Source organism: Cygnus atratus, chromosome 1, assembly GCF_013377495.2.
Source record: "Cygnus atratus isolate AKBS03 ecotype Queensland, Australia chromosome 1, CAtr_DNAZoo_HiC_assembly, whole genome shotgun sequence".
Classification (NCBI taxonomy): domain Eukaryota; kingdom Metazoa; phylum Chordata; class Aves; order Anseriformes; family Anatidae; genus Cygnus; species Cygnus atratus.
Genome location: NC_066362.1, coordinates 36967672 through 36995656, shown reverse-complemented (window position 1 = coordinate 36995656; position 27985 = coordinate 36967672). Strand labels below are relative to the sequence as shown.

General features: G+C 38.3%; 1 protein-coding gene across 5 annotated transcripts in view; it reads left to right on the top strand.

Moving 5' to 3' along the window:
- The window catches only part of GRIP1 (glutamate receptor interacting protein 1), a 221669-nt gene that overhangs the window by 170436 nt on the left and 23248 nt on the right, over positions 1 to 27985 (top strand). For 2 of the 5 annotated variants that reach the window (XM_035544074.1, XM_035544071.1), the window contains exons 8-15: positions 2839 to 2986; positions 4629 to 4798; positions 9716 to 9868; positions 15029 to 15215; positions 16031 to 16176; positions 17832 to 17912; positions 26189 to 26258; positions 26503 to 26648. In XM_035544074.1, coding sequence (XP_035399967.1) covers positions 2839 to 2986; positions 4629 to 4798; positions 9716 to 9868; positions 15029 to 15215; positions 16031 to 16176; positions 17832 to 17912; positions 26189 to 26258; positions 26503 to 26648 — 1101 coding nt within the window. Of the gene's footprint in view, positions 1 to 2838; positions 2987 to 4628; positions 4799 to 8870; positions 9027 to 9712; positions 9869 to 15028; positions 15216 to 16030; positions 16177 to 17831; positions 17913 to 26188; positions 26259 to 26502; positions 26649 to 27985 lie in introns of all 5 variants that reach the window. The other 3 variants (XM_035544072.1, XM_035544070.1, XM_035544069.1) reach the window with 2 other exon arrangements.

Below are 27985 nucleotides of genomic sequence, written 5' to 3'. Positions count from 1 at the left end.
CCCAACACAAGCAGCTCACTTTTTGGCCTGTCCCACTGTTGGAGTCCTAAAGAGGTTTTCTGTCCTCAGGCATCCACCAGCTGTTGAGCTGGATTCAGCAGTTAAGCCATGAGGATAGGGAAGAATTAGTAGCTATATACATTTATGAGTATATGAACAACCGCATGTATAGTGATCATGAAGGCTTCATGTCCATTGGATATCAGACTCAAAAATGTTTTTTTCAACTTTCAAAATTTTTTGTCATTATCGTTTGAGGTTGTGACAGTGCTTATTTTATCCAAAACTTTTTATATGTCATGTAGTATATTTATACACCATAAAAATATATTTGGAATAAAAAATAATAAGAAAAATCCCTTGTTGCTGGTGGTTAAAGCTGTCAGATGAAAAAGGTGTCCTGCTAGCTAACTGAAGAAATGTATTAGCATGCGGAAAGCAATGCTTCTTCCTCTGAGAGATTTTAATCAAGCCTTGTGTACTGATTGAGATGCAGTGCTCAAAAGTAAGAAAAATTATTAACAGAATCAAAAATCTAGAGCGTTTTTCATGCAAGCATTCATCAGTATATCTTATGTAATTACGTAGCCAATAAATCAACATAGTTTGTAAGTGCTTCAGTCACGGTGTAAATATCTTAATGACTGAAACATCTTCACACATGAATAATTTATACCTGTATGATTCATTTTTCATACCCATGCTTTACTTCAACGTGATAAACTAATCCTTCTCTGTCAGGGAATGTGTGCTTGATTATTGCCCTCTGATTTCTCTTCCTTGTGTTTATTATCCACAGTTAGACACACTCCACTTCTTCTCTTCTGGTTCCTCTAATGTAGTTATCTTATTTATTCATCCTGTCGGCCTTGGTTTGCCTTCCCAGTGCTTTTTAACAGGCACCTGGGAAATAACACTGGGGCATAAGCTGATTATGCATTTCTCATGTAACTCTGGAGCGGCATCTTGAAAGATTTACTCATTCTTGACAGATTATATTTGAATATGTAGTTTCCACTCCTCTTCTCAAGGCGATTGCTACAGAACAAACTTGTGACAGGCCTATAACAAGTTGAGCTTTATCATTTTCTGGATCCACCCCAGTTCAAACCTTTGTCACAGTACTCATGACAACTGCTGTTCAAGTCTTCTTCCCATATGTTTGTAAATATGAGCTTGTTTGTAGTTCCAGAAAACACTGCAATATTCAAGAAGACAAATGTTCCTCAGCACAGAAATAGGAATTGGGAATTCTTGAATTCTGCTCTGCCACACATGCTTTTTGGCTGCATGCAAGTCACTGTATGCATCCTGCCTAGCTTAGACACTTGCCCAAGGCATCTAAGACATTCTCAATTGCTGTGACTGCCTCTTTTAGTCACTAGGGAAAGACAGGTAGCTGCTAAGGGCAGTTCCATTTGTATCCATTTCATACCTGAAGCAGCAGGCACGAGTGCTTCTGGTGGACTCTCTTCTGGGATCGCAATGTAAGGTTTGGTTCAGATGTGCAGAGCAGCTTATTTTGGTGGTGCCTGTGGAAGTTCAGCCTTTAAAAATTCAGTCCTAGCTAGGCTCAAAAATAAATCACTCAGAATTAATGGGCACTTTCAAAAATACTAAATCTCCTCTTCTAACCCTCAAGTTTCTAGCTGGAAAAAAGGCAACATGTATGTAAAAAATTATTTCAATTCTTAGGCGAAAAGGGTGTTCTATAATTATTAACTGATGCTTTAGTGGTATTGTATGTTATTCCATCCAGGCACGTTTTTTATTTCTATATTCAGTTTACCTACATTACTGTCTAGCTGGGAAGTGCACCTCACCTGAGAGTTAGTTAACAAAGTTCTCGTTATACAGCAACACGCTGCTTCACAGTCTTTCTCTTCTGTGACAGAATTACATTGTTGGACTAATTTTCTGGGTTTGAGACTGAATGGAATACCTTGATATCTATCTTCTCCTTACTTCAGCTGCATTTCTCTTACAGCTTCTGAGAAATGTTGCAGCTGAACATTTTCCTTGTATTTTATAGCAGGCTCCAGTACTCTGTGAATACAAATCTCTCCTGTTCTCTAGCAGGGCATTTGGTAACTTTATGTCTCTACTTATACATTTTCCCTTGTTCTGATTGTAAGCACCTCTGAAGGCTTCTGCTTTCTTTCTTCAATGTTTGGTCAACTACTGTCTGTGACCCATTGTAAGGCACTACTTTATCCCATGATAGGATACCACAAGAATCTACTGCACAACCTCACGTGCATTTTGCTTTAACGCCTACTATTTCTAGCTGTCATGCCTCCTGCACTTTCTCCATTTTCACCTAAATTGTACTTTTTCTTTGTGATGGGATTTCTGATAGACCTTTCCTTCACCTTCTTCATTGAATTATTATAACACCTGTCCATCCTCCCCTTCTTTTCTGAAAATGAATTTATCATCCTTATGTAACCTCTTTACCTCAGTTCATTTTTTCAGATCATCTACTTTTTTATTAGTTTTGCTTCTTCATGATGCCCATTTTAAATTCCATGTGATTTTTAGCTTCAGTTGTTTAAGAGAGTGATTCTCAAACACAACCTGGTCCTCCATCCTCATCCATCTCTGATTCTGGTACACTAAGCTTCCACACATCCCAGATTCATAAACTTCTTGCTTTCATCGGTTTCAACATTACATGTTGTTACTTAATGATATTCCAGAACTGATGATATTCCAGAATGTCTTTATGTGGCATGTTGTCTGGGTAGAGAAACAGAATAGCAACAGAGATTTTACGTGGGAATGAGGTAAATAATCCAGTTGGTATTGTACTGATTTTTTGTTGTCTGATTTTGACAGAGTCAGTAGCGACGGCGTCTGGGCCACTACTTGTTGAAGTTGCCAAAACTCCTGGTGCTGCTCTTGGGGTTGCACTGTCTACTTCGATGTGCTGCAACAAACAGGTCATTGTCATAGACAAAATCAAATCTGCGAGTATTGCAGACAGGTGAGTGCAACAAAGAGCTGACACTGCAGTTCCATACATCCATTTTATTTCTGTTTTTGTTTTGTTTGTTTATTTGTTTTTTAAATAAACCCCTCTTTTTTTTTAGATGAACTTGACCAAACCAGATGCTGTCAAGGTTGCTAGGTCTTAAAATTAGCACTTTGTCAGATCATTGTTCCATACTGCGGAGTTTAAGAATTCCGGGGCACCATTTACTTTAGCTTGTTCACATAGTTTTCAATGACATAAGCCAGCCCCAATATAATACGTGCCTGTCTGTTTGCACTATGCAACACAGAAGTTTAGAGGCCTACTCTGACTGTTAAATGTAATGCTGCAGCAGAGATTAGTATTTAAAAAAAATAAATATCCCACTGGAATTCTTAAAGTAAGTCCACAATATGGAACAGCTGTCAAGGGAAGTTAATTCTGAGGCTTTGCAACCTTGAAGTGTTCTTTTAGAATATATTGTTCATTCTTGTGTTACAGTCAAATGGAACTTCTTATGTCTGGATTTTCCTATTAAAATTTTAGAGTACAACTGAGGTATTAGGAAGACTGACTTCTGTATTTTGAAGTTATTTTGCAGTATTTTTTTTTTACTTCATTTAAACTTCGTTCTACTATATTAAGGTCAGATTGTATGTAAAATTGAGGAAAAGAAAAAGATAGGTATTTTTCCCCAGTGTTCTAAAACTCTGTACCAGAGCTGTGGGATCTTTTTTGGGGTGTATGTGCGTGTGTGTGTGTGTGTGTTTATACATGAACAGTATGTTTCTATATACATACCTATATCTAAAAACTCCCTAAATATTACGTTTCAGCAGCAAATTCCTCCTGCATGTCCCCAGTCACCCTACCTTGTAACTCCTCTTTGACGATGGTGCTTTAGGTAGCACCCACTTGTAGCAGTGAGTCTACAGCTCCTCTGTGGGCTTTTCCCTACAGTAGAAACTTTGAGAGTGACGGCCATTGATCCAGGGGTGTTCTCCAGTTCAATGGTGCAGGATGCTTTAATTTTCTCCCTCTGTTTTTTTCCCATTTCACAGGGGGTAACCAATTAAAGGAGCTGTCCACTTGACTGGTACGTCGGGATGCTGACTGCTGTGTTTGCATTTCTCAACTCATCCAGTAGCCAGTCTTTTGAGTGCAGCGAGATTTAGCAGATAGCCCCCTCCCCACCCCACTTCTCAAGTCACCATGCTAGCCCTGGTTTCATTATTTGTTTGACTACTGCATAATTTCATCATCATTTACAGCTTTTGTACTAATTAATGTTTGAACTATAACTCAAAAAATGATGAACTGGGTGCTTGTGTGAGGGATATGTGACCAAGTTATTTGAGTCTCCTTAAGCTCTTCTCATTTTATTCTGCTGCCATTCACGCATATTTTAGTAGTCAGCTACCCCATTCCAGTTCTGTGAGTTATGTCTTGGCATATACTGTATTAACTGAATTGTTTTTAAGGTTCGTACTAATAGATATAAAGTCTGACCAGTGACAATGCCTACAAAACACAAATCTCTCTCGAAAAAGAAAGAACACGCTCATAGTTGTCATGGCCAGTTTGAAGGCAGTAAAACTCATTTTCCCAGCAGAGAACATACCTGATCATACGGAGTTTTTCCCCTTTTGTGTAGATGTGGAGCATTACATGTAGGAGACCATATTCTGTCCATTGATGGCACCAGCATGGAGTATTGTACGCTGGCAGAAGCAACGCAGTTTCTTGCTAACGCAGCAGATAATGTCAAGCTTGAGATCCTCCCTCACCACCAGACACGGCTAGCACTGAAAGGCCCAGAGCACGGTAAGAGGATCTGTGGCACTACATTCCACTTTATTTTCCTGTCTTTGACTTTTCCTGCTCTTGCTGAATGGCCAAGAAAGCTATGATGGCAGTTAGGTCTGTAAATGTTGTTTCAGCTCCCCAGGTTATGCTTCCACAGATTCTGAGCAGCTCTGTGTTTTCTCAGCCTTAATGCACCCTCCGAGATTCCTACGGATAGAGAGGGAAATATTTTTCTGAGAAGTGGCTCTGCACACTTGCAAATGTACACAAAGACACCTGTTGACTCTATTGCTGCAATCACTGAGGGGGGGGCGCAACTACATGATTCAGTAGATGATTCTCTGAGTTGATTCTTCAAATTAGAGCAGGGAGGAAGGGCCACTGATAACTTCTTTTCAGTATACTAATTTCATAATCTGTTATGACAACTTCAGTAATAGACTTGTTCTCCCTCAAAACGCTTCAGAAATAATTATTTTCTCTTGTTTATGGCATTATTACTTATTGCCATAATCTTTTAAAAATACTTCTGAGATTGCTTCATGGGTGCATTGGTAGTGCTTATGTAAAAGGATTTGGGAACAGTTACCTAGATGCCAGCCCGTTTTCACTGTGTTATTTATTTCATATCAATGTGCTTGAAGAGAATGGTTTTCCATTTTCGAGTCAAATATATATAAAATGTAATTGTGTTTGAAGATGGAAACTGCCTGTCTTATCTTCTAACTACTCCTGAAAAAGTGGCTAATTCACAGTATTCGTAAATTCAATCTAAAATACCGTGTTACTGGATGTCAAAGAAGTAACAAGGGTTATCAAATACACAGAAAACAGGTACCTGTGTTGCAGCATGAACCAACGGTAGCAGTTTCTGAGCCTGTGATATTCTGCTTCTGCCTCCTGTAGACCAAGACAAGATTTCTGAAGCCTAGAAATTTCAGTGATGATAAATGTTCTTGGACGTCTGTCTGCTATCCAGACTGTTCCTGGAAAAGTAACGCTCTAGTCAGTTTGTCACAGTGGTGATTATTGAACTAATGCTGAGGAGACACTAGTTTGTCCTAGATCAAGGGTGTAAAAAAAGTAGCCCCTGTGATACCATTTTATTACATTATTCAGCTGCACATCTTTCCCTTTTTACTTAAGCTGTTTAGAGGGGTAAGGGAACAGGAAGTGGGACTGCAGAAACAGAATTAAATGTAGAGCAAATTTTGAAATATAATTCCATCTATTTCAATTGTAACAGCATGCTACAAGCAGATCCTTAATTTTTATAACAAATATACATTTATTTTTTGGCTATTTAAATAACCTTTGAAGAGTGTTTCTTTGGGGAAGATGAGTACCAGGGCCAAATATTTGTTTAGTCAATTGTATTTCCTGAAGCACTTTGCTGCTTAAACAAAATTTAAAACAAATTGATGCTGTTAATGTGCTAGTCACCTTCAACTAGTGTAGGTGTTTTGATAAAGCAATGCTCTTGCCATGCCAAGCTTGGGAACTGGCCGTTAAAAAAATCATATCAAGGGGATCTGCAAAAACTACATAAGCACATCTTTTGGGGAGAAATCTCCCTAAGGTAATAAAGTTGCTTTCTTAAGTAAGCCAGAATAACTAGAATGTTTACAGCCCTTCCCAGCCCCTCACTAGGTGGTGCAGCTCCAATATCACAACCAATTCGAGATGTAACATGCTTTATGGAAGCAAGTATCCGTTTGGAAACAACCTTCCATCAGGTGTGGTATGGCCTAGATGCTGCAGAATTTGAAAAGCTCCCTTTATGTGTCTGGGATAAGCTGAGTCATTAAGGCTGTATCTGTTGAGCTCAGATATTGGTCTTCCGGGAACGTGTTAGGAATTTAAAATGGGCAGGAAAGTCAGTATATAAAATAAATTGAAATTTTAGCCCTAAAATAAAATGGAGAACACTATAAAAGATCAGATTTTTTTTTCATTTTTTTTCTTTTTTTTCCTTTTCACTGTGCTGCTAATATTCATTTCTCTTGCTGCCCCATTAGTTTTATGTTGGCTGTACACAACCCTGGGTTGGAATAGCTCAAATTACCAGTAAATTACTACTGTTACATGCGATAGGATTTCCTTTTACAGAACTTTCGTTGAGCTGGGATTATCTTTCAACAAGCTGAGCAAACTGAATTTCTGTACCTTCCTACTTTCTAGGACATTTTTATCCCTACTCTCTGTATGAAAATAAAACATGAAAAAAAAAATCAAAAATTACCAGACGATTTCCTGCTGGAAGCAGTCTTTTTAATCAAACAAGGCTTATAGCAACTTGAAAATGATGAAAATCCACCTGGCCACATTGTTCTCACCAGATTTTAATTTTTACACTATAGTTGAAGTCCAGATATCTTGCTATCTGTGTGCATTAATCAAAGAGACAATTTCATTTGAGAAGATATGGTAAGCCTGTTAGATACATAGTGCCATAGCAGGCTACTGCTACTGTTTCTGGGATTTTTCTTGTTTGACATGAGAGATTTTCTGAAGTCTTTGAGGTGGCCAGTGGTGGTGTTGGGTCTCAAGTGCTGCTGCCTGGTGCCGGCATCGTGTGCTTCTCTTCCTGGGAGCCACCCTCACCTCATTTGTTATCTGTTGAGGAAAATAAATATATAAAAAATTATATATTTTGATTCAAGTACATAATCAGAGCAGCTCCTGGATGGCAAGGGCAGGGGGTGCCCTCAGGGAGGGACACAGGCCTAGGGCACCCCAAGATGGGGCTGGGCCTGGTTGTACCAATGGCCCCGGAGCCCCAACCACTCCATGAGACCACAAGGATGGGGTGGGCCCCTGTATGCTCCCTTCCCTCATGTACTCTTCATTGTCGTGTCACCCATGGGTTTTAGTCAGAGAAAGGTTAATACATTCTGACAACAGATCATTGGTCCTGTAATATGAAGTGAAACAAAACTATGGCTTTTTTTCTGGCACTTCATGGTGCTTTCTGCAGTGGCTTCCATTTTCCCCTTACCCCATCTCATGTAGTAAGATGTGAACACAAATTGGGCCCCACCTAAACTGACAGTCTTTATGCTACTGTTGAAGTTTGTCATGGCTTCAGTATATGTATGCAGCCCTTATAGGTGATACAGCTCACGGGCCAAAAACAGTAACTTTAGTTTCACAGTATGGGTGTACCCTGCAATTTTTTGAAGACAAAAAATCAGTGAACAGTTTAGAATTTGCAGTGTTCCGTTACAGTTCAGCAAAGACACAGCTGTGCTGAGTTTAATGATGATCAGACTGTTTAATGAAGGGCGGCTTCTGTCATTTTCCTTTAATATTTGACACATCAGCTGAAATGCTTCCCATTCTCTTGGTAAATACTGGCCTTCACCTTTGGCCTATGCTGGACTCTCCATACTTAGAATCAGCAGTCAGATCTGGTCCCAGATTTTATCCAGAAGAGGCTATTTTAAAGTTTCAAAGACTGAGAACTTAAAAATTGCACATCCAAATAATAAGAGCCCTAGATTTTTGCTTTCTTTATTAATCAGGCTTCAGGATAGAATTTTTGTGCTGTGGCCCAGGAGGTCATTTGTGGCACAGAATAGCAAAATGCCAACGATATATGCTGCCAAAATTAAAATGTCAATGCAGTAAATTGAAATGACCAGCATGTAAACATCGCCATTGTAGGCACCATGATGTATAGTATATGATTTTATTTCTTAATGTCGATGTATGCAAGCAGAAACTTTAACTAATCTTCAGTTAATGGTCATATATGATACCTTCTTAGTATTTTCTTTAAAAGTTTGCAGTCTTAGCTCCTAAGGCCAAAAAGAAATTACAAATTGGTTCAGTACTAATCTTTTAAAAAATAAATGCAAGAAAATAAATAAACAATCAGAACCACTTATTCTGATAAGAAATATCATTTTTGTTCCCAAGTTAGCACCCCCTAGTAAGAAGACCAGATTATTTATTATTTCATTTATTTTATTTTCAGTTTGTTTTAATTTGAGGACTTTTTGTTTGTTTGTTTATGCAATTCAGTTACCTTTCCCTCTTCTCTGGTCCTTTTGTTTTCTGATTTTCTGTCATCCCTTCATGTGGGCAGTGAAGGTTCAAAGAAGCAACAGGCAACTTACCTGGGATTCGTGTGCCAACAGCCACAGCAACCTCCTCACCTACCACCATTATAACACGTACCACCCTGACCATTGCAGGATGCCAGCCTTGAAATTCCAGAAAACGTCTCCTCAAAAAAGCCTTCGTAATGTTCCATGCTTTTTCCTGCTGACATATTCTCTCCTCCTTCTCCCTCTTCTTCCCTTCCCTCTTCTTTCACTCATAGTTTTCTCATTTCAGGCACTAAAACCTTTTCAGTTTTATGGATGCTACACTTTTTCATAGCCATGCCAAGGTTATTTCTGACATTTTATGCCTTTTCCTTCCTGTAACAAGGCAGCCTTTGTAGACAGGAAAAGGCTTGAAAACTCTGGATAAACCTGTTTTTTTTTTTTGCCATATGCGTAGACCATTAGATTTGTGTAGTATTTATAAAATACAATTTTTGAATGCAGAGCATAGCCTACAAATCTTTTGTCAGAAATTACCTACTACAAAAAGGCATTTCTAAAATCAGTGTAAATAGATATATTGGTCTGTATTGATTCATGAATATGTGTTAAAAACATTTAATTTAACATAGTTCTCCTAAAGTGAGATGTGTATTATGAATGTAATTTTTGTTTCTACAAGATCTTTGTTAGCTCCCAGCAGGTATTTTCATGACATGCTGGCTGTACTTCTATCCAGGGTCACCTATGCGGTTTAATGTTTTTGTTATCAGAAATGCACAAACCATTCCTGTGCATCATACGCATTGTTTGATTCATTGATGAGTTATAGGCATGTGCTGCACTGAGTGCTGTTTGCCAAGTGTTTGATTTCTTACAGCAGCTTTGGTGTCTTCATCCTTCTCTCCTACCTCCATGAGTGCATACAGCCTGAGTTCCCTGAACATGGGGACCTTACCTCGCAGCCTCTACTCCACCAGCCCGCGTGGGACAATGATGAGGCGGAGGATGAAAAAGAAGGACTTCAAAAGCTCCTGTAGGTGGTAACAGCAATTGCTCAAAATGTGCAATGAATGGGTGGAGGAGGGGGAAGATACAGGAAAAAAACAAGGTACAAAGTACCTTATACTAGGTAGAAGAGAAAACAATTGGCATTTCTGTTAGATGTGGGGAAACAGCAGCATAAGAATATTTATCCAATGCTAAGAGGAGATAAGCAGAGGCCATATGGCTGAACTCTCTCATCTGAAATATATAAAGCAGTATTTTCTTCAGACAATCCTGCATTGGTTTGTCCTACCATTATAGAAGTGATTTTCAAATTCCTTTTCAGAATCTTCCCATTTTCATTGGGGAGTAAAATTCATAGTTGAATAGTCAAACACAGATTGCTGGTAAGCTCAACTATCCCATTACAGAAAGAGAAGAGCTTGCCATTATACTTTATAGGTAGTTTTGATGTTAGCACCTACACCACAGCCTGTATAATCGCTTTTGTGAGAAAGAGTGACAAATAGCGATGAACTCTAAATAGCTTTGTTTCTGGCCACCCTCTGGGATTCAAAGCATGAATTTCCCATGAGCCAGTAATTTCCCAAGCCAGGCTGGATATATTTCAGTCTGTTCCACTTGGTATCTTGCAAAGTATTCACTGGGCTGATAAAATTACGGCTGTATCAGCGCACAGTTTCCTAGACTCCATGTAAGGGCCATCTCTCCTGGTTTGTCTGCCAACCTGTGATCCTCAGGGTCATCATCAGCTCAGTTCTTTCAGAGCACGGAAGTGCAAAATGCAAAAATCTGCTACAGCTAATAATGCTCACATGTCCAGTCTGGAAAAATGAGCTGCTGCCCTATATTCAAGATTTCCCATGGTCATAGCAAAATCTGGGCAAAACAGCAGCCTCCAACCAAGCCCAATCACTATGGAGTTGAGAGGAAACATTTGAGAGAGGAACTGAGGTCTTGCTTTCTTGCAGAGTTTTTTTGTTGCTTGCTTGTTCTTATTTCTTTTATAAAGCAAATATTTTTACATAACTTTGCCTAACATTTTTTTAATTTTTAATCTGATCAGCCATTTATCACTACTCATGAAACATTAGCTTCTAATGCATTCTTTGGGGTCATGGGGAGATAGTGTGCCCATCCGTGCTATGGTATCAGTAGGGATCCAGCTCTTATGTGTCCTCACATGCACATGACAAAAAGTAGTAATTTTACACTAATACTAATTGTTTTGAATAGTAGTATAATGCTGGATGCAAATTACAGTTCTTAACCTCTGCTGTATTGGAGCAGTTCCATACAACAAAGAACTGATAACCCTGAAAGCAATTTTACTACCATTATGGATCTTGGAGACAGCTGTTACTTATGTTGTTGGATTTTTCAGATAATTTTCACTCAAGGAGGCCTTACCCTGCAATGTGTTTTCCTGCAAAGTCTCAAAGCAAGGCCAGGGACATTAGATTTGAGTGGGACAGTCACAAAAGCACTGCAGCCCACCTCAAAGATTCCTGAAGTCAGAAGGCCCTGGGGATGAGAGTCTTGCTATGATTAAACAAATCTCTGGCTAGGAGATACTAGGAGGCTTTGTTCTGGGGTAGTTTATTCTGCATTTGCCTTATTGTGAGGTCTGGATGTACAGCATTACAAAATGTGTGGGACTGGCCTCGTCACTGGGGGTGGGGTGGGGTGGGCAGAGTCTGTCTTCGCTATGAGCAGTGACTCCATTAGCAACCCTGAATCAGAGCTAGCTTTAGGGGAACTAACAAGCCACCCAGGCTTGCTTGCCCTTTCTGTGAGCTTGCTTTTCAGCACACGCAGAGTTCCTTCCTGCTATTGCTAGACTTCTACCTGTACTTGTGACTGCAATAACAACCAATTTAAGAGAACCACACTGGACTGAATGTGCTACAAGTGACCGTGATAGAGAAAGACTGGTCCTGTACCCTTCCACCACCCATCAACAAGACTTGGAAAACTTTGCCCTCTCCCTCTGTGGGAGACTCATGAGAACCAGGTAGCACTGACTGCTGTCCTTTTCATAGAAAAGGAATAGCAAGTTCTCTCAATTTCAACGATCCTTTTTTTTTTTAAATCCTTCAAGGGTTTGTTTTTTAAAAAATGTAACTTAATAAATCCTTTGGGATATCATGTGGCAAGAAAAGGATGTATTGGTGAAGGCCGCTATAAAGTTTGCGTTGCCAATTATTTAGCAAATCATGCCTACATTAATGTGATCATTCAAAAATTTATGATAATGAAGCATAATGGTACAGAGTGCTACAACACTTTTATGGCCAGGAGTTTGCAATTATTGCATTAATTATGCAGATCTTTCCAGACGTGGCTGTAAAAATTGAAAGCATGCTCTGCTGTCACGTGCTTTATTTATGCCACTTGTTTTCCATCTTTATTCTTCCTCTGCATTTTTTTTAATTATGATGCTCATTGTGAATATACTTATTTTATTTTATTTGGTTAAAGTTTAAATCCTGAAGTATTTTGTAATAGGTTCATATTAGTACTTGCAAGTCAGGCATAATTTTATACCAACTTACGTGATAGTTATTCGGGCTATGTAGAAGTTTTCTCAGCGCATCCAAGCTAGCTGCTAGCAGGAGGAACAGCAAACATTTTCTGTTTTCCAAGGTTCAGAGAGGAGACTACATACATACATACCTTTGAGATAACATCTTGCTGTGCTTCTCTTACAGCTGCAGGAATAAAAGTAACAAGTACATAACCTTCAAATTCAAGATTATGATTTACATAATGCATAGCATATAGTAAACCAGCCCCCATGGTCGTAACTAAGAATTGGAAGCAAATTAAGAAAGGGTGCCAAGATGTATCCCATAGCAGTAGAAAACAAGGTTTACTGGGGCCACTTACCCATTCATGAGCCCTTTTTAAAGCAATGAGAATTCTTGCAAAGGCTGCTTCATGGTGTCTAAAGCTTCAAGTGCATCAAGCAGCCAAAAAAATAGGCAGTGTTTCTTGCCGCAGTCATTGCTGAACTATAAATTCCAACAAGTTTGAAGTCATGTGGCATTTTGTAGAAGCCTGGCAGATAGCTTTTGTTACATGATTTGGAAAGAGTATTTTCATCTCTGCTTTTTGTTCCTGTATCTGTTTCTTTTTCTTTGGGAGTGCAAGGACTTCCTGATGATCCTAATGGTGCAAAGTGTCCTAATAGACACTTGCAAGTGTCCAAATAATCAAAACATTTGTCAGGGAGATATTGAAATCCCACAAATACTAACTTAATTTTACAATATTAATTAAAACATTAGCTGTCCTAAAAGTTGAAATAAATGTTATGAGACCTTTAGATTCTTCATAGGGTATTAGAAAAAAAGTAAGGAGCCTACAGCAAAGGAGGAATGGACACATAAGTGATAGGAAACAAAGATTCAGCTAACAGGGAATTGTTGTATGATATTAAAAAAAAGAGATAATGGAATTTTTCTGAGCTTGGATGCCCTAAATTTAGAAATTTCTGGAAGGTGGGTTAGGGGATCTATTATTATTAACTTTGGATTATTTTAGTTATATTTTAGCTGTTACAGTATTGAGGGCTGGAGAAACCTATTTTCTACATGCAGTAAATGCTAAACCTGATGGCCATTTCTGAGAATAGATTATTAGTATTAATATTTGTATTTGGGTATGAGCATATATTACTCAGTACAGATAAAAGAAACAGTAAGAAGGATGCTATTGAACAAAAGAAATAACGCAGTATTCTTACAAAGGAAAATGAAAATAAGACGAGAATTCACAGTAATTTAGTAAGGAAAAGAGAATTGGTTTCAGAGTCAAATGTATTACTGAAATTAGCTTTTCTGGGAGAAAACAGAAACTCTTTGAGTTTCGGCAAATGAAACTTCTGCAACTTTTGGAGTCATCATTGCTGACTGGTGCCACATTAATCACACTTGATACTATTTCAGAGCAAGTCTAGTGCTTGTAGCCTCAAAGAAAGGGAAATACTTATAGAACCTCTGACATCTTTGTACAGCTGTGCTAGTATTATTTATAATGTAAAAGAAAGGACCATTTTTTTTCCATACCTTAAAAAAGAAAAAAAAATTTTAAACTACCCCTCAGATAAACCATGACTTCTTATGTAATTCTTGGTAGCTAATGCAGGAAGAAATGGGTCTTGAGGGACTTTAGAGGTGCTGAGGTAATAGCATAGGTTTATAACATGAAAACATTCAAAATCTTCATTGCTAGAGGATTATTGTTACAATATTGCACCATTACTTTACTGATCTGAACAGATATAGAAAAAAAATCTAACTTTCTGTGTATGACGTAATGAAAGACAGTAGTCTGCCACTGGGGGAGTTCAAGCAATGATTCTAATTACTTCTAGGAAGAGGTCAAAAAAAAACAAAGGTTTCTTTCATAGATAATTGCATTGAATCTCAATGTTGTTTTTATTCTGATTTGTTCTGTAACACATCCTATTCAGAACGAGAATAGAGAGAGGGAGCAGGTCAGGAGCAGAGGAATGTTGGAAATGCAGAAGAAGCTGCCAGGGTTTTTCAGAAAATGGTTTGCCAGTTCCTTTGAGAGACCCCATAGAACTTTTTTTCTCACAATCTCTTTAGAGTTGCTGATTGCTAAGACAGAGATGCTAGTTCAGCTTACATTACCCAGTTAGCCTGACGTATTGCTGATGTGTAGTAAACATGTGCAAGTTGATATAAGAAAAAGGCATCCCTATTTCTTGCAAGCAAGCCTGGAGCGTGTGCTTTGTTGCTAAGAACAATACATTGCTGTGAGATGTTCAAAAGTGCTCCTGGGAATCAGCCTGAATAACAGCTGGGGTCGTGCTTCCAAATCCCTTAGCTACTGTGAAAACTCTGCCCATGCCTCAAACTTAATGCAAACAGAATTCAGGGATGTTCGGAGGTTTTTGGGGTGGGGGTGTCAAACAAACGTATTTTGCTCAATACATGAACTATCTTTCCGCGTTATAACCTATAAACAGATGTTTTCTATTCTCTTATATGTCATAACTGTTTATACATCATTTATAAACTTCAGTCTAAATTGAATTTAAAAGGGCTGTTTTGTTGACTAAGTTTATTGTACAGATCAATTTTCTCAAAGAGCAATGAAATTTCTGCTCTCCGTGTATGAATGAATGTCTTTACTCCTGGTCTGCTCTGTTTTATAGTGTCTTTAGCCTCTAGCACTGTTGGTTTGGCTGGGCAGGTCGTCCACACAGAGACCACGGAAGTAGTGCTGACAGCTGACCCCATAGTAGGGTTTGGGATACAGCTCCAGGGTAGCGTGTTTGCTACCGAGACCTTGTCTTCTCCACCTCTCATTTCCTATATTGAGTCTGACAGTCCGGCGGAAAGGTGAGGTTCTTCCAGATGACTGTTAAGTATATTTTGATGAGCATACCTTGGGGTAGTTTGGGCTTGTTTCTTTCGATGCATGATAAACTGCAGGGCGTTGCTCAATGGAAGCGTGTCAAGTAACAAACTGTCTGTTCAGACAATGGTACTACATACGCTTGATCGGCTATAAGAAGAATGACAAGCATCAACGCTTTCATCATCCGGAGTCCTTCAGTAGGAGACTATCCATTCAAAAACAAAACAAAATCAAAAATATTAAAAAAAATCAAAAGTATTGCTGAAGTCAAAACAGTAATAATTCAGCATGCCATAGGGGGAAACCATATCCCATTCTTTAAAGCTTTGGTACAGAATGAAATCTGGGGAAATACCAGAATCATGACCGGGAGGGACTGGTTTGCTATTTAGTTCATTGCAACATTACAATTGCATTGTTATGCTTTTGTATGTTTTTAGTCATGGCATGAATTCATACAGAGCAATGGTAGTTGCACAGGCAGCTACTAGATGCTATTGTAGAGCTGCAGCACCTGTAGCCTGGGGTTAGAGCTGATGTCCACGGGTGGAGTGGAGGCATGAAAGCTGTGCCCCCTTCCTGGGTCCTGGCACACCTAGAGAGCCCAACCCGTGCTGGGAGTGCTGATAGTGTCGGGGTGCAAAGGGGCAGCAGATATTCGGGTTGTCCTCAGGTGCCTTTGGAGCTCCTCTGCCACTTCTCCTTTAAGGTTAGGTTGCATGTTTCTTTATTATTGGTATTACTGGTTCTGGTAACATGCACGCCTGATTATTCTTTTGTATCACTGTGTGCCAAGGTGTGGGGTCCTGCAAATAGGAGACAGAATAGTGGCAATAAATGGTATCCCAACAGAAGACAGCACATTTGATGAGGCCAATCAACTGCTCAGAGACTCCTCTATCACCAACAAGGTCACCTTGGAAATAGAATTTGATGTTGCAGGTATGAACGTGCTGTTGTTCTGTCTTGCAAGAAAAGCAAAGGAATAAATCCTAAGGATATTGTGTTAGGTATCAAAGGTGGGGACTTTCTTCTCCAATACACCATTCAGTTTTCATGTGACCTGCTTGAAACGTCTTTTTGTGCAGCTTTCTCATTCCACGTAGCCCTGCAGCGTGCTTCAGAACACAAATAGAAATGACAAGTCCTTAGAAAGATCTGGTGACAGTCCTTCCTCTAAGTTATTTCCAGACAAATTTCTTCCGTGAGATAGAAATACTCTGATGAGTCAAGACAAATCCTCTACAGGCCAGCTAATGAAATGTGTTACTAGACAAAAAAGTATTATAAAAGGATGGGTAAGCAGAAAAGTCTGGAGAGTTTAACTTAGCACTATCTTAAATCAACAATCTAATAATAAAAAAAAAAAAAAACCTTAGAAATTGAATTAGTAGAAATCAGAAAAGTCATTGTTAATGTTGTTGGTGAACCTTTATCATTACTAATAGCTTTCCTTTCTTCTGTAATGTGTTTAAGCATACAGAATACACCTATATAATCACAAATTGTGTAAAACAAACACATACACTTCATGTATGTGCATTACCTCACTATAGAAATGGTAAAAACTTTTAAGACTTATGTACTTATCTGAGAGTAGCTCCTTTGAAGTCATGACAGTGTTGGATGTGCTGTATTTTCCATAGTATAGTTATAGTATAGTATAGTTATAGTTGCGTAGTTATTGTTAATGGTATTATAAATCATGATGTCAAAAGTAGGCTAAATGTTCTTAGTATAATTCTTTGTGATATTTTAATATGTACATATCTAGTATACTATAAAAAATGGTGAAATACAATTTGTGCATCTATATAAATAGGAACTGGAATATTAAAAATTATGAAAACAAAATAATGGAAAATTCTCATTTAAATATGCCTGAAGTCACAAGGACAATAAGGTTTGTGTTTTGGCCCCTGGACTTGTGTTCTTCCCATTTGCTCCATAACAACAGACTTATACTCATCATTAGACTCTCCTGCCACATGTATGTTTATGTATTCACATAGCTGGAATCTTCATTAGCTCTTCTTCAAGCCAGCACACAAACTTTTGGTAGCAGTGGTGTGAAAAGTCAGAATTCAATGCAATGCCATGTGCTTTTTTGTCTCAGTCAGCTCCAGATGCCTCTTCATGAGTGCAGTTTTGATCTCATTTCTTCCCAGTAGATGTAAAATCATGACAGTTGCCTTAGCAAATAGTTAAAAATGTATTAGACCTACAGCAACAAAAGCCTGAAATTCTTAAGACTTGATCTCCTGTCCTTTTAGTTAAAACCTATCTGCCAATGCTAACATTTTCATGTGTGCTCACAGAAATTGCATACAAGCTAAAAACATGCAGTCTCAGCTGGCTGCTGGTCTGTGCAATCACCATAAATTCAGTTAAACCTTAAAAAAAATTGAGTTACTGTGAAATTACCAATAGAGATATAAATCATACTTCGTATGTCCTACTTCCTTCATATCAGCACCCGTGTTTCACCCCTGACTTGTGATGCTGATGTGATTTCATCAGCTTACATGTGTAGTTCCATGAACTAAGAATTGCTGTGTCATATAAATTATCTAATATTTTAAATATTTTTTTTGTAGAATCTGTTATACCAAGCAGTGGAACATTTCATGTAAAACTACCAAAGAAGCATAATGTGGAACTTGGCATCACGATAAGTTGTAAGTGGAAGTGCTTATTTTTAAGACCACGGTGATGGGATAATCTGCAGATAGTAGGTCCTATAGCTGTAGGCTTATGCTTATTTTGGTGTAAACTTTTTTTTTCTATTTCTAGAATGGGGTGTTTAGCAGCGCTCTTTCTCTGATGAAATATTATCCTGTGACAGATTTATATCCCCCCATAGCAGTTAAAGATGCCAGAAGTTTGCCAGGCCTAAAGCTTGACCTATTCCTTCATGCGTAACGTATATTTAACTCTCATTAAAGCTAATTTAAACAAACAAACAAAAAGGTAATTAGAATTAAGCACATGTGAAACTACTTCCATAGCTAAGAAAGTTGCAAGCAAAGCTAGTCATGGTCTGTCGCAGGCTCCTGAGCAGAACCCCACTGACCTCAAGGGTTCTCACAGTCATGGGAATCCACATACAATAGGTTGTGTTCTGCTTCAGGACACAGTTTGAAGATACATCCTTCAACCTGTAAAACTAGTGGGCAGTTCTAAATATGCAGGTCATATTGCAAAATCTTTCACTGGGGACTTCAGAGGTGGTTGAAGAAGATGACAAGGGTGTGCATTAGTGTAATTCTCAAAAAAAAAAAAAAAAAAGTGTTATTTGTTTGAAATCGAAATGTTACTTATTTTGGGATCAGACAGTAAAAGCTCTGTTAGGACTGGATTTTGACCAGGTAATGTTCAGCTTTTGGTGGGTGGTGGAACAATCCATATCTGAGTTAATGGGCTTGTATTTACTGTACGTAATGGCACTGCCAAATCTGGCCTCACTGGAATTAATATTTTTTTTATAGTAATGGCCTTTCTTAAGCTAATCGTCTGTCTTTGGAATTATTCATGTATCTTGGAGAAAGATGGTGCTTTGTCTTATATTCTCAGATCTTTTACCAGCACAATGGAAAAAAGTTTATCAAAAATACAGCAGGGAGCTCAGTGCTAAGAATTACACCTAAGGAACAAATGAAAGGTGTTGCAAGCCTGTTTTCTTGTGTTACACACTTGAATTCGTAATTGTTGGACTCCCTAAGATGTGATGCTTGAAGAAAAATCATAGGTTTGCATGTATTTATGCAAATGAAAGTATTGAGGAAACAGAAAATGGGGAGAGAGGCTGTTTTATATAAATGTCATTCTTAAGATCAGTCATGGTTTATAGGATTACAGTAAAAATACTATCTTTCTAGTAATATGATTCATATTCATTTTTGGAATTCAAGACATCTTGTACTTCTGTTTGACTGTAGGAATAGACTGAATGGAAAACTGATGTTCCAGGGATTTAGTATTATTCACTCTTCCAAATTTGGCATACCTTCCTTACTTGGAACTTAATTCCAAAAGTTTCTACTTCATAAAATTAGTGCTTCATATAACCAGAGGAACACCTGCTTGGTCTTGGCTCTGTTATTCTGAGTGTACTGCAGTATCTTTAATATGTAAATTAAATTATCTGTTATATGTAATAATCCCACTTGCTGGTAGTATTTAATGCATATGAAATTTGTCTAAGATTAACTCTTTGTTTGATTTTAAAGCATTTCTACTATTAACTGAAAAAATGTAAATTTCCTTGGTAAAAGCCTTGAATTGCTTCATTTCTTACTTGTTTTTCAGTACTTTCCTCTGTTCTAATTATCTCCTAAATGAGGCAATGTGATTTGCAAAATATAAATGTTTTCTATCCATTTTGTCCAATTTTTGTCATGGTATTTTAACATACTAGCATGTCATTTATTACTGACATTGTCAGGAAGCAATGTGATTTCTGTGAAAACCAAATGGAATAACTAAAGGAAACTCAATGGAGTTGCTATGACGAGGCTTAAACAGGGATGCTGCAGGAGATCACATCTGGACTTGATCTGTTTAAGTGCTAGATACCAGTTCATTCTCTCTCTTTTCAAGACTGTGGAGTTAACAGTGAGTGAGGAAGTGCTGTCTCTATCAAAACATTTCAGAGAACACCTATTTTGTTTTCCATAATCCATGTGTAGTTTGGTGTTTGGTTGACGAAGTCAGGAAATGACCAAAACGGACAAGATAGGCACTTTTTGTCAGAAGAAAAATGTAGGCCTCTCCTCAGGTTGGCACCTGAATGTATGCTTAATTTTAAGTCCAGAAATTTTTCTAAGTTAGCTGTTAGGAGGCAGATGTCCTGGAAGAGGAATTTATTTTCTTTCTTCGTGTTATTTTCTTTGGTAATAAGCACCTAGCGTGCCAGCCAGGTATTAAAGGCATATCTGAGGTGGCACACAACACTCTAGACAGTCTTTGGGAAACATGAAAGGTGTTAGGGGAAGAGACTAAGTTTCTCTTAGTTTCTGATTTATTAAGAAAAAATCAAAACCAAAACAAATCAAAAAACCCTTTGATAGGAAAAAAATGTTATGAAGTAAGGCAGATGAAAGTTTCATGAACATCATTAACATTGTTAATATTAATCCAAGGCACTAAGTTTTAGGTAGTGAACATCACTTATGTCAGTATCAGTAAAATGGTCTTGCCCGATGCTGCCTTAACACATGTACTGGACTTTTATCCTCCTTTGGCCTTCCCTTATCCCTGTAATATATAAGATCAACTGTTCTTCCCATTAATAGCTACCTACATCAATGAAGAACTATTGAATAATTTGAAAAGACAAGTGACTATGTATTTCATGCTTCAGCTACCATCATTTTCACTCTCTCTTACCTGGTTGAAGCAATTAGAATGTCTCAGTTTTTAAAATTAGGTCATCCAAATGAAGTATGACACAGCATGTTGTGTGTGTGCATGTATAGTTGTGTTTTTATAACAGAACCATTCCACACAATAAGGCTAGCTTTCTAGTAGATCTAGTAGTGTTCAAATCTGTTTCAATTTACTTGCCAGTGATATTTATTTTAAACCATGTAACGGAATATGGATTTTTTTATTTTTTTAGGATAAATTTTTGTGCTGCTAGCTACTTTTCCATAATATTTTTTAAATACATTTAATTATGTCCAAGAAAATTACTTAATAGTCCAGTCTGTTAATTCTAGTTAACAGCTCTTTTTTTTTTTTCCCTTTTCTTTCTTACGTAAGATTCTTATATCCTTACTGGTAATGAACTGCAGCACCTTGGTTCATAAATAATCCCTCTGAAGCTAATGGGACTACTCAAGGAATAAGAAGCTGCAAAGCTGGTAAAAATATCAGAATCTCACCCAAATTATCATTAGTCTTTCTAAGTCATTTTGACTAGAAACTATACTATATTCCATTTTATTGTATTTCAGCAGAAATAAACCTTGTAAATATCTATAGATATTTAGCATGGACTATGGCAATTGATTTCCAAAGCATGTTTCTGTATATTTTGGGATTTCACCTAGCACGCTCAACTTCACTTTGCAGTGTTAAAAGGAATCATTTTCAAGACGGGGCCTGAAGAACCAGCAGGTTTCTCAACTGCTCAAAATGAACCACTACTCAAAGAACAAAAGAACCACTTCAATCTAATTTTAAAAAGCTGTTCCATCTATTTAATAGTCACTATTAAAAAAAAAAAAGTCTTATTTAGGACACAAGGGAATTGTACAAAGCTGTACCAGGGTAGGTTCAGACTGAATAATAGGAAAGATTTCTTTACTGCAATGGTGGTCAAACACTGCAGCAGGCTTCCTAGAGAGGTGGTTGATGCCCCATGCCTGTATGTTGTCAATAGATATTTGGACAATACCCTCAATAATATGCTTTAACTTTTGGTTAGCCTTGAAGGCAGCTGGACTTGATTATCTTTGTAGAGCCCTTCCAATCCTTCCAACTGAACTATCCTATCCTATCCTATCCTATCCTAAACTGTCATTGTGGGTAAGTAGGCTGGCTTTGTATAAAAAATGTTTTTCCATCCTATGAGCTTTTTCCTCTGCAATTTTGTTCAGAGTTTGATCAAACTCCAAAACTTGAAGCCAGGCTGAGTCTAGTAAGTAGATTATTTCTGGGTGAGATATCCACACAAATTCTCTATTTAAGCTGCAATGTTTTCTTCCTTTGAGTTAGCAGTAAAATAAGAAAGAAGGTTTGGTTTGGTTTTGTTATGTGTGTGGTTTTGTTTTGTTTTGTTTTTTACCTAATAGAACAGCTAATCTACAAATCTAACAATGTTCCACTAAGCTTGCTTTTAATAGGGACTAGAGGCAGGCAGGGAAAGTGTGTCTTTTACTAGTATGAGTAGGGTACAGGCTGGGAACTAAGACCTAGGATCATAGAGTCATTTATAGAGAGGGAGCTTGCTGAAGATCAAAGTTCCAGTTACAACACTCAATTTACCACTTTATGCACTCTTCACCATTTGCAGTTCATCATACAGACTGTATAAGATTTCCACAGGAACTCAATAGTGGGTACACTAAGAACTGAACTGGGGGGAGAAAAGATTTGATCTTTGTTGGATGAGGAAGGAAACCAAGTGGATAGCCATAACAGGGAGACAGGAAACAAGGAAAGAGACTGAGGTGTGATAATGGGTACGGGGTGTTGGGACTTTCACAAGAAGGCTGGACATGGGGTGAGCCCATGAGGTGAGGAGAAAGAAGCAGGTGCGACAAGGAGCTATTATGGTGGGGGAAAAATAACATCAGGGCAGCATGTGTATGAAGCCACAATGGAGATTGCAAGGAAATAGAGAACTGTGGGAAGAGGATCTGACATGGACTAGGAGCACAAGGGACCGGAGCCCTTCCCAAGACTAGACCTCAGGATTCCTAATTTACAGCATTTTCTAGTAGCAGCAAATTTCTCATCTCCCTCCCTGCCCCTTCCCCATGCGATTCTGTCACCTGGATCTGTGTTGTAAATCTCAAGTTTTTATGCCTGCTTGTGGTCTTTGCAAGTGTAGGTTTGATAATGATTGATATTACTTGTAATTGTTTTTTTTAAATCAAAAATAAGTCTGAAATGAAACAAAAATGGACATTTAAGGCCATACAGTGTCACTTCAAACGTCTTGTATTAATTCATGAGGATATCTTTTTTTAATTAAATGGTCAAATATTGCTTTCTCCCTGGGAGTCTTCCTTCTCTGCTGTCTGGGGAGAAATAACAGTGCTGTGTAGCGAAAAGGATGAAGGCTGCATAATGAATGAAGTGGAAGATCGCAGAAAGCAAAAAGAGGTGATCTCATGGTCAAGATAGTTTAATGCTACCCCGGAGAAATTAGTTTTTTCCTTTTCCCTGTGATAAAGTTGTGTTGAGATGCTAGTCATTTCTCAGGGAAAAAGAAAGAGGGAGAGAGAAAAAAAAAAAAAAAAAAAAGACATTTTCCACAGGTTGATTTTCTGGAGAAAAGTTGAGATCCTGGGGTTGCACTTGTGAAAATGTTGAGCGTTTACAGCTGTTGCTGAAAATGCCAGTAGTTGTGCTTTGGACATAGAAGCTGTTACATACTACAAGCTGTTGTGAGAAATTAGGGCATGGATATCTCAAATTGCTCACTGAAAATTGTCGTACTTTGACCGAAAAGTTCCTGTGCTTTCTTTCCTCATCTGTAAACTGAGGATCATAGTACTCAGTCTTTTTGTGGGGGATGGAGTCTGTTTGCCAGTGTTTGGGAAGCAGTCAGGCTGTGACACGCAGTACAAAAGTTCAGGAAGGAATCAATGATTTCATCTCTGCAACAGAACTTAAATAGTTTGTAGTAAGTATGTCATGAGCATTGAACAACTAGAATAAAACATAGAACAAAAAAGTGTGGTGTAGCTGCTTATTAAGAGCTTGTCAGTATAGGATTATTCATTTCACACTGAGCTGCATTTGCTGCCTGCAAAAAGACTTTAATCCAGTAGGCAATTAATAGCACGGGATAACTGACAAAATGCTGCTGGTTCACACTTGTTCAGTTTGGAAGTGTGGTAATTACATGTGCAATATCTTACTCCTTGCTTCCATGTGTACGCTGTGGATTCACATTTTGAGTTTCGTCTCTGCCCTCTTTTGATTTGTTTTCTCTTCTTTTTTTGGAATAATGGACTGTTTGGTTTAGTACTGATACTTTTTGTGAAAGCAGTTTAATAAAAACTGTATCAATACCCAAATTTTAAAGTGCAGGCATTGTAAATGCGTATGACCTCAAGGATTTGTGAGTCAACCCAAAAGGTCAAAACATAGCATCTGAGGAAAAAAAAAGATTTCACCAAAGTGATAATTTAAAAATTTTAACAAGTCACCAAATGGTGAAACAAACCCAAAGTATTCAAGTAAATCATGGAACTGTCATATAAAATACATTTGACCCACAGTGTGAAAGTATGAGGAACAAGCAATGAAATTTATGCATCTGGCAAAAAGATAATTTCTGTTCTCAGATTGGAACATATACACTTCTGGAAAGCCTGCTGGTTTAGGCAAGTTTCTAAAAGTTCTTGAGAGTCTTCATACTTCTGTAGTATGTACTTTCAACACACTACATTTGAAATGTGGCTGCTCAGCAGAACTTACACAGTTCCTGTGGACATTCAAAAGCTTTCTTGGCCAGGGCAACCGAGGTTAACAAGGTCTGTTAGAATATTATGTTGGGAATGTCATTATTAATACATCTTGGGGTTGCCGTAGAAGAAGATCTCATTTTCCACCAGAGAAGAAGCATGAGTTGCTGTAGTGAAAGATATGACGATTTTGTAGGTGATCCTCCACCAATACTAGTAGCTTTTTTGGTGATTGTCAGTTAGGCGTTGGAGCCTAATGGAGAAGTACCTTCTGGGTGTGAATGCAGAGGCCTTAGCTGGCACAAGTCAGAAATGGCTTAGGGCAGTTGAAGAGCTTTAGATGTGTGAAACCATTAGTACTTTTAGGAGAAGTGACAGCCTTATACCACACACAGCAATGTTTTAATATCAGCACGCTCTTCTATAATGACAGTACCAAGAGTCAGTCTGTGTTCCCCATGTGGACTTTGACAGCAGACAGCAGGCAACACACCATCCCCGAAAAACACCTTTTGTCATCCTCAAGTTCTGAGCCCACTGCTTGCCTTATTGGATCTTCATTGTGGTCATCTTCTATCAGCAAGTGCATGAATTCTCCAAAGCAATGCAGTCAATGAAGCTTTGCCAAGAAGCAATCCTCTGGAAGCAGTAACAGTTGTCTTCTCCCTCTGGGGTAGTTAACTGCTTCCCATACAATGAAAAGTCAAGTAAAATTGCTAAGCTAAGCAGCGCTGTGAATGGCTTGCAGAACTTGCCAAGGGAAACTTGTCACAAACTTTTGCACAAGTTGTTAAAAAATTGCAATGACTGTCATTGTAGAGCAGAGCATCCTCTTTACCATGATGGACAAAGAGCAAATAGAAAATTATATCAAATAGAAAATATATATCTCTCAGAAGCGATGGGTTAGGAGGGCATGGAGAGGTCTGTTGGGGGTTTTACTGATTTCAACATTGCTGGAATTGCTGTGGTTCTATCCCCAGCCCAAAGTGGGGAAAGGTCCACAATGCATAAAGCCCAGCAGCAGTGTAGAGGAGCAAGGTTACTCATCAGAAGGTCCATATGTTTACTTCAGAGGAATCTGTGAGTCACAGTGAAGCAAGCATCCATATGATGCAAGCTACATCAGTGCAAAGGTGATAACTGTGCATCAGTCCAGTGGTATGCGTGGCAGTCATCCACAGCATTTGATTTGTCGGGAAGGAGATAGTTCCTTTCTCATCCAGTTAGCACCATCTTCATACCTCCACCTGTAAGCACTGAATGAGACAGTAGTGGGTATTACAAATGTGGTATAGCCCTCTCTAGAAATTTTGCCAGAACTGCTCTGTTGGTTGGGGATCTAATAAAACATGATTTATGACTGACAGAAATATTCTGGAAAAAGGTCAGCGTCAGTAGTTGTGCTGAAAGGTTCTGCTAACAGAAGTCTTCCCTTGTGTGTTGTAGCTACACAGCATTTTAAGATGAATCACTGTAGCTGTACCATGATGTCTTTGCCTGGTTGAGTCCTGGCCTAACCCAAAATTCAGACATCTCAGGTTAAATTCATTTTACAGTGGTCACCTTAATTCTGGCATTTTCTAATTTTTGAGAAGTAGTATTTGCAGTCTTAGTAATATGCTGCTACTGTTTGTTAGTCTTAGTAATATGCTGCTACTGTTTGTTTGTATTCATGTATGGATAGTGTAGGGGAAGGAGACATATAATGTAGGTAAATAGTGTGTATGAAATACTAATTTGTGGCTTGAATCAGCCTATGTGCACATACAGAATTTGAAACAGATGCTTGTATCTATTCTTTATTACAGCTCCATCCAGTAGAAAACCGGGGGACCCTCTGGTTATTTCTGATATCAAGAAAGGAAGTGTTGCTCACAGGTAAGACATTCAAGCTCCCAGTAAAAATCTGTTTCCACTGTATGGCCAGCTAGACTCAAGTTAAACAGGAGAAGCTTGTAAGAGACTTCTACTTTTATTTAGAGCACAGCAGTTACGTGCAAAATGTATAAATAAGTAACTGTTAAATAAACCCATCTTGTTTCTATATTAATGATTATACAGTGTGAAATACTTTGCTTTAATGTTGCTAGCATTTCATGTAAGCTTGTTTGCTTGTTCGCAGAACTGGGACACTGGAACTGGGTGACAAGTTGCTTGCAATAGATAACATTCGACTTGACAATTGCTCGATGGAGGACGCTGTTCAGATCCTTCAGCACTGTGAGGACCTTGTAAAGTTAAAGATCCGCAAAGATGAAGATAATTCTGGTATTAGCAACGAGCCTATTGCAATTCTTGTGTATTTTCTTTTTTTTAGAACATAGGTTTATTTTTTCACATTTAAATTTTAGTGAAATGGTTTTGCTAAACATTGATGATTTTTGCTAATGCTAATCAAAAACCATCAAAGTAGAAACAAAAAAATAATCCATACATTTTTGAATTATCTCAGTGGTATGTTACCTGCAGGAGCTGTGCTGTAAAAGGAGGTCTTCAGTTTTCTGGAGAGGCAATTTCCCTTCAGGTGTAAACATACAAGGTTGATCTTTCTCTTATCAGCATATTGAAATTTTCTCTGATTTTAAGATTGGAATCATGGATAGCAAAGCACTATGGATACATAGTTCTACAGCAGAGTGGGGCAGTGCATGCTTTATCCATAAACACATAAGCTTGACTTTAGTATGATTGTTCACCTGCTTAAAGGTAAGTAGTACTTTACTAGCTGTGCTGGATGGCTAATGCAGGAGCCATGTACAGTCAGCCCAGCAGAGTTGCCATCATTTTGCACATTTACATCTATTAATATTCCTGTATCTTCCCAATTACAGATTCCATAAAAGCAAAATTTCTACCTGGAGATAATGAAATGAGTTCTGCTGTGCACTTTAGTGGCAAAGGATATCAGACAATTTTAACTACCATTACTGTTGGGATTTATATTATGGCATCACATAAAGGCACATACTGTAGATTCATTTGTCTTAAGCTCTGTACAATCCCACAACAAAAAGCACTCTTATTTCAATTCAAGTGTAACTGTTGAAGTGATGTTTAGAATCACACTAGAATGCTCTTTTCCTTTAACAGCTTTTGAAAGCAAACAGTATTTTCTCAGTATGATCAGTACAAAGCAAAGGCAGATTAGTTTAGCAACATGTGCAAATTGGCTTTCAGAAGTTAATTTTGATCCATCAAAGAGAAGGGCTGCTGCTTGGCAAAATATTGTGGTAAGGTCCCTGCAGGTGGTGAGGTCGTGTTTGCTAGGCATGGTTCGTACATCTTGGAGAGCGGCTGGCGTCACTGACTGTACATCCAGAGGGACACCTGCCTGATAGTTGCTTTGGAAATATGACCAAACCAGTTACCTTATGAAGAGCAAACTGCAAATACAGTTGGTGGAAGTTTAACAGGAGAAACGCCTGTAGAAGGAAGTTAGTTTCCTCCTGCACGTGAGGATGTCCATCTTTTAAATGTTCATGGTATCTATGATCGCTCCTTTACTTTCTTCCCATCATTTGGAAGACTGCATCTTGTTAATAACCCTGCAGAGAAATTGCCCACAGCCCGTAGAAGAGAGGCATGAGTTACAGCCATGTAGAAGT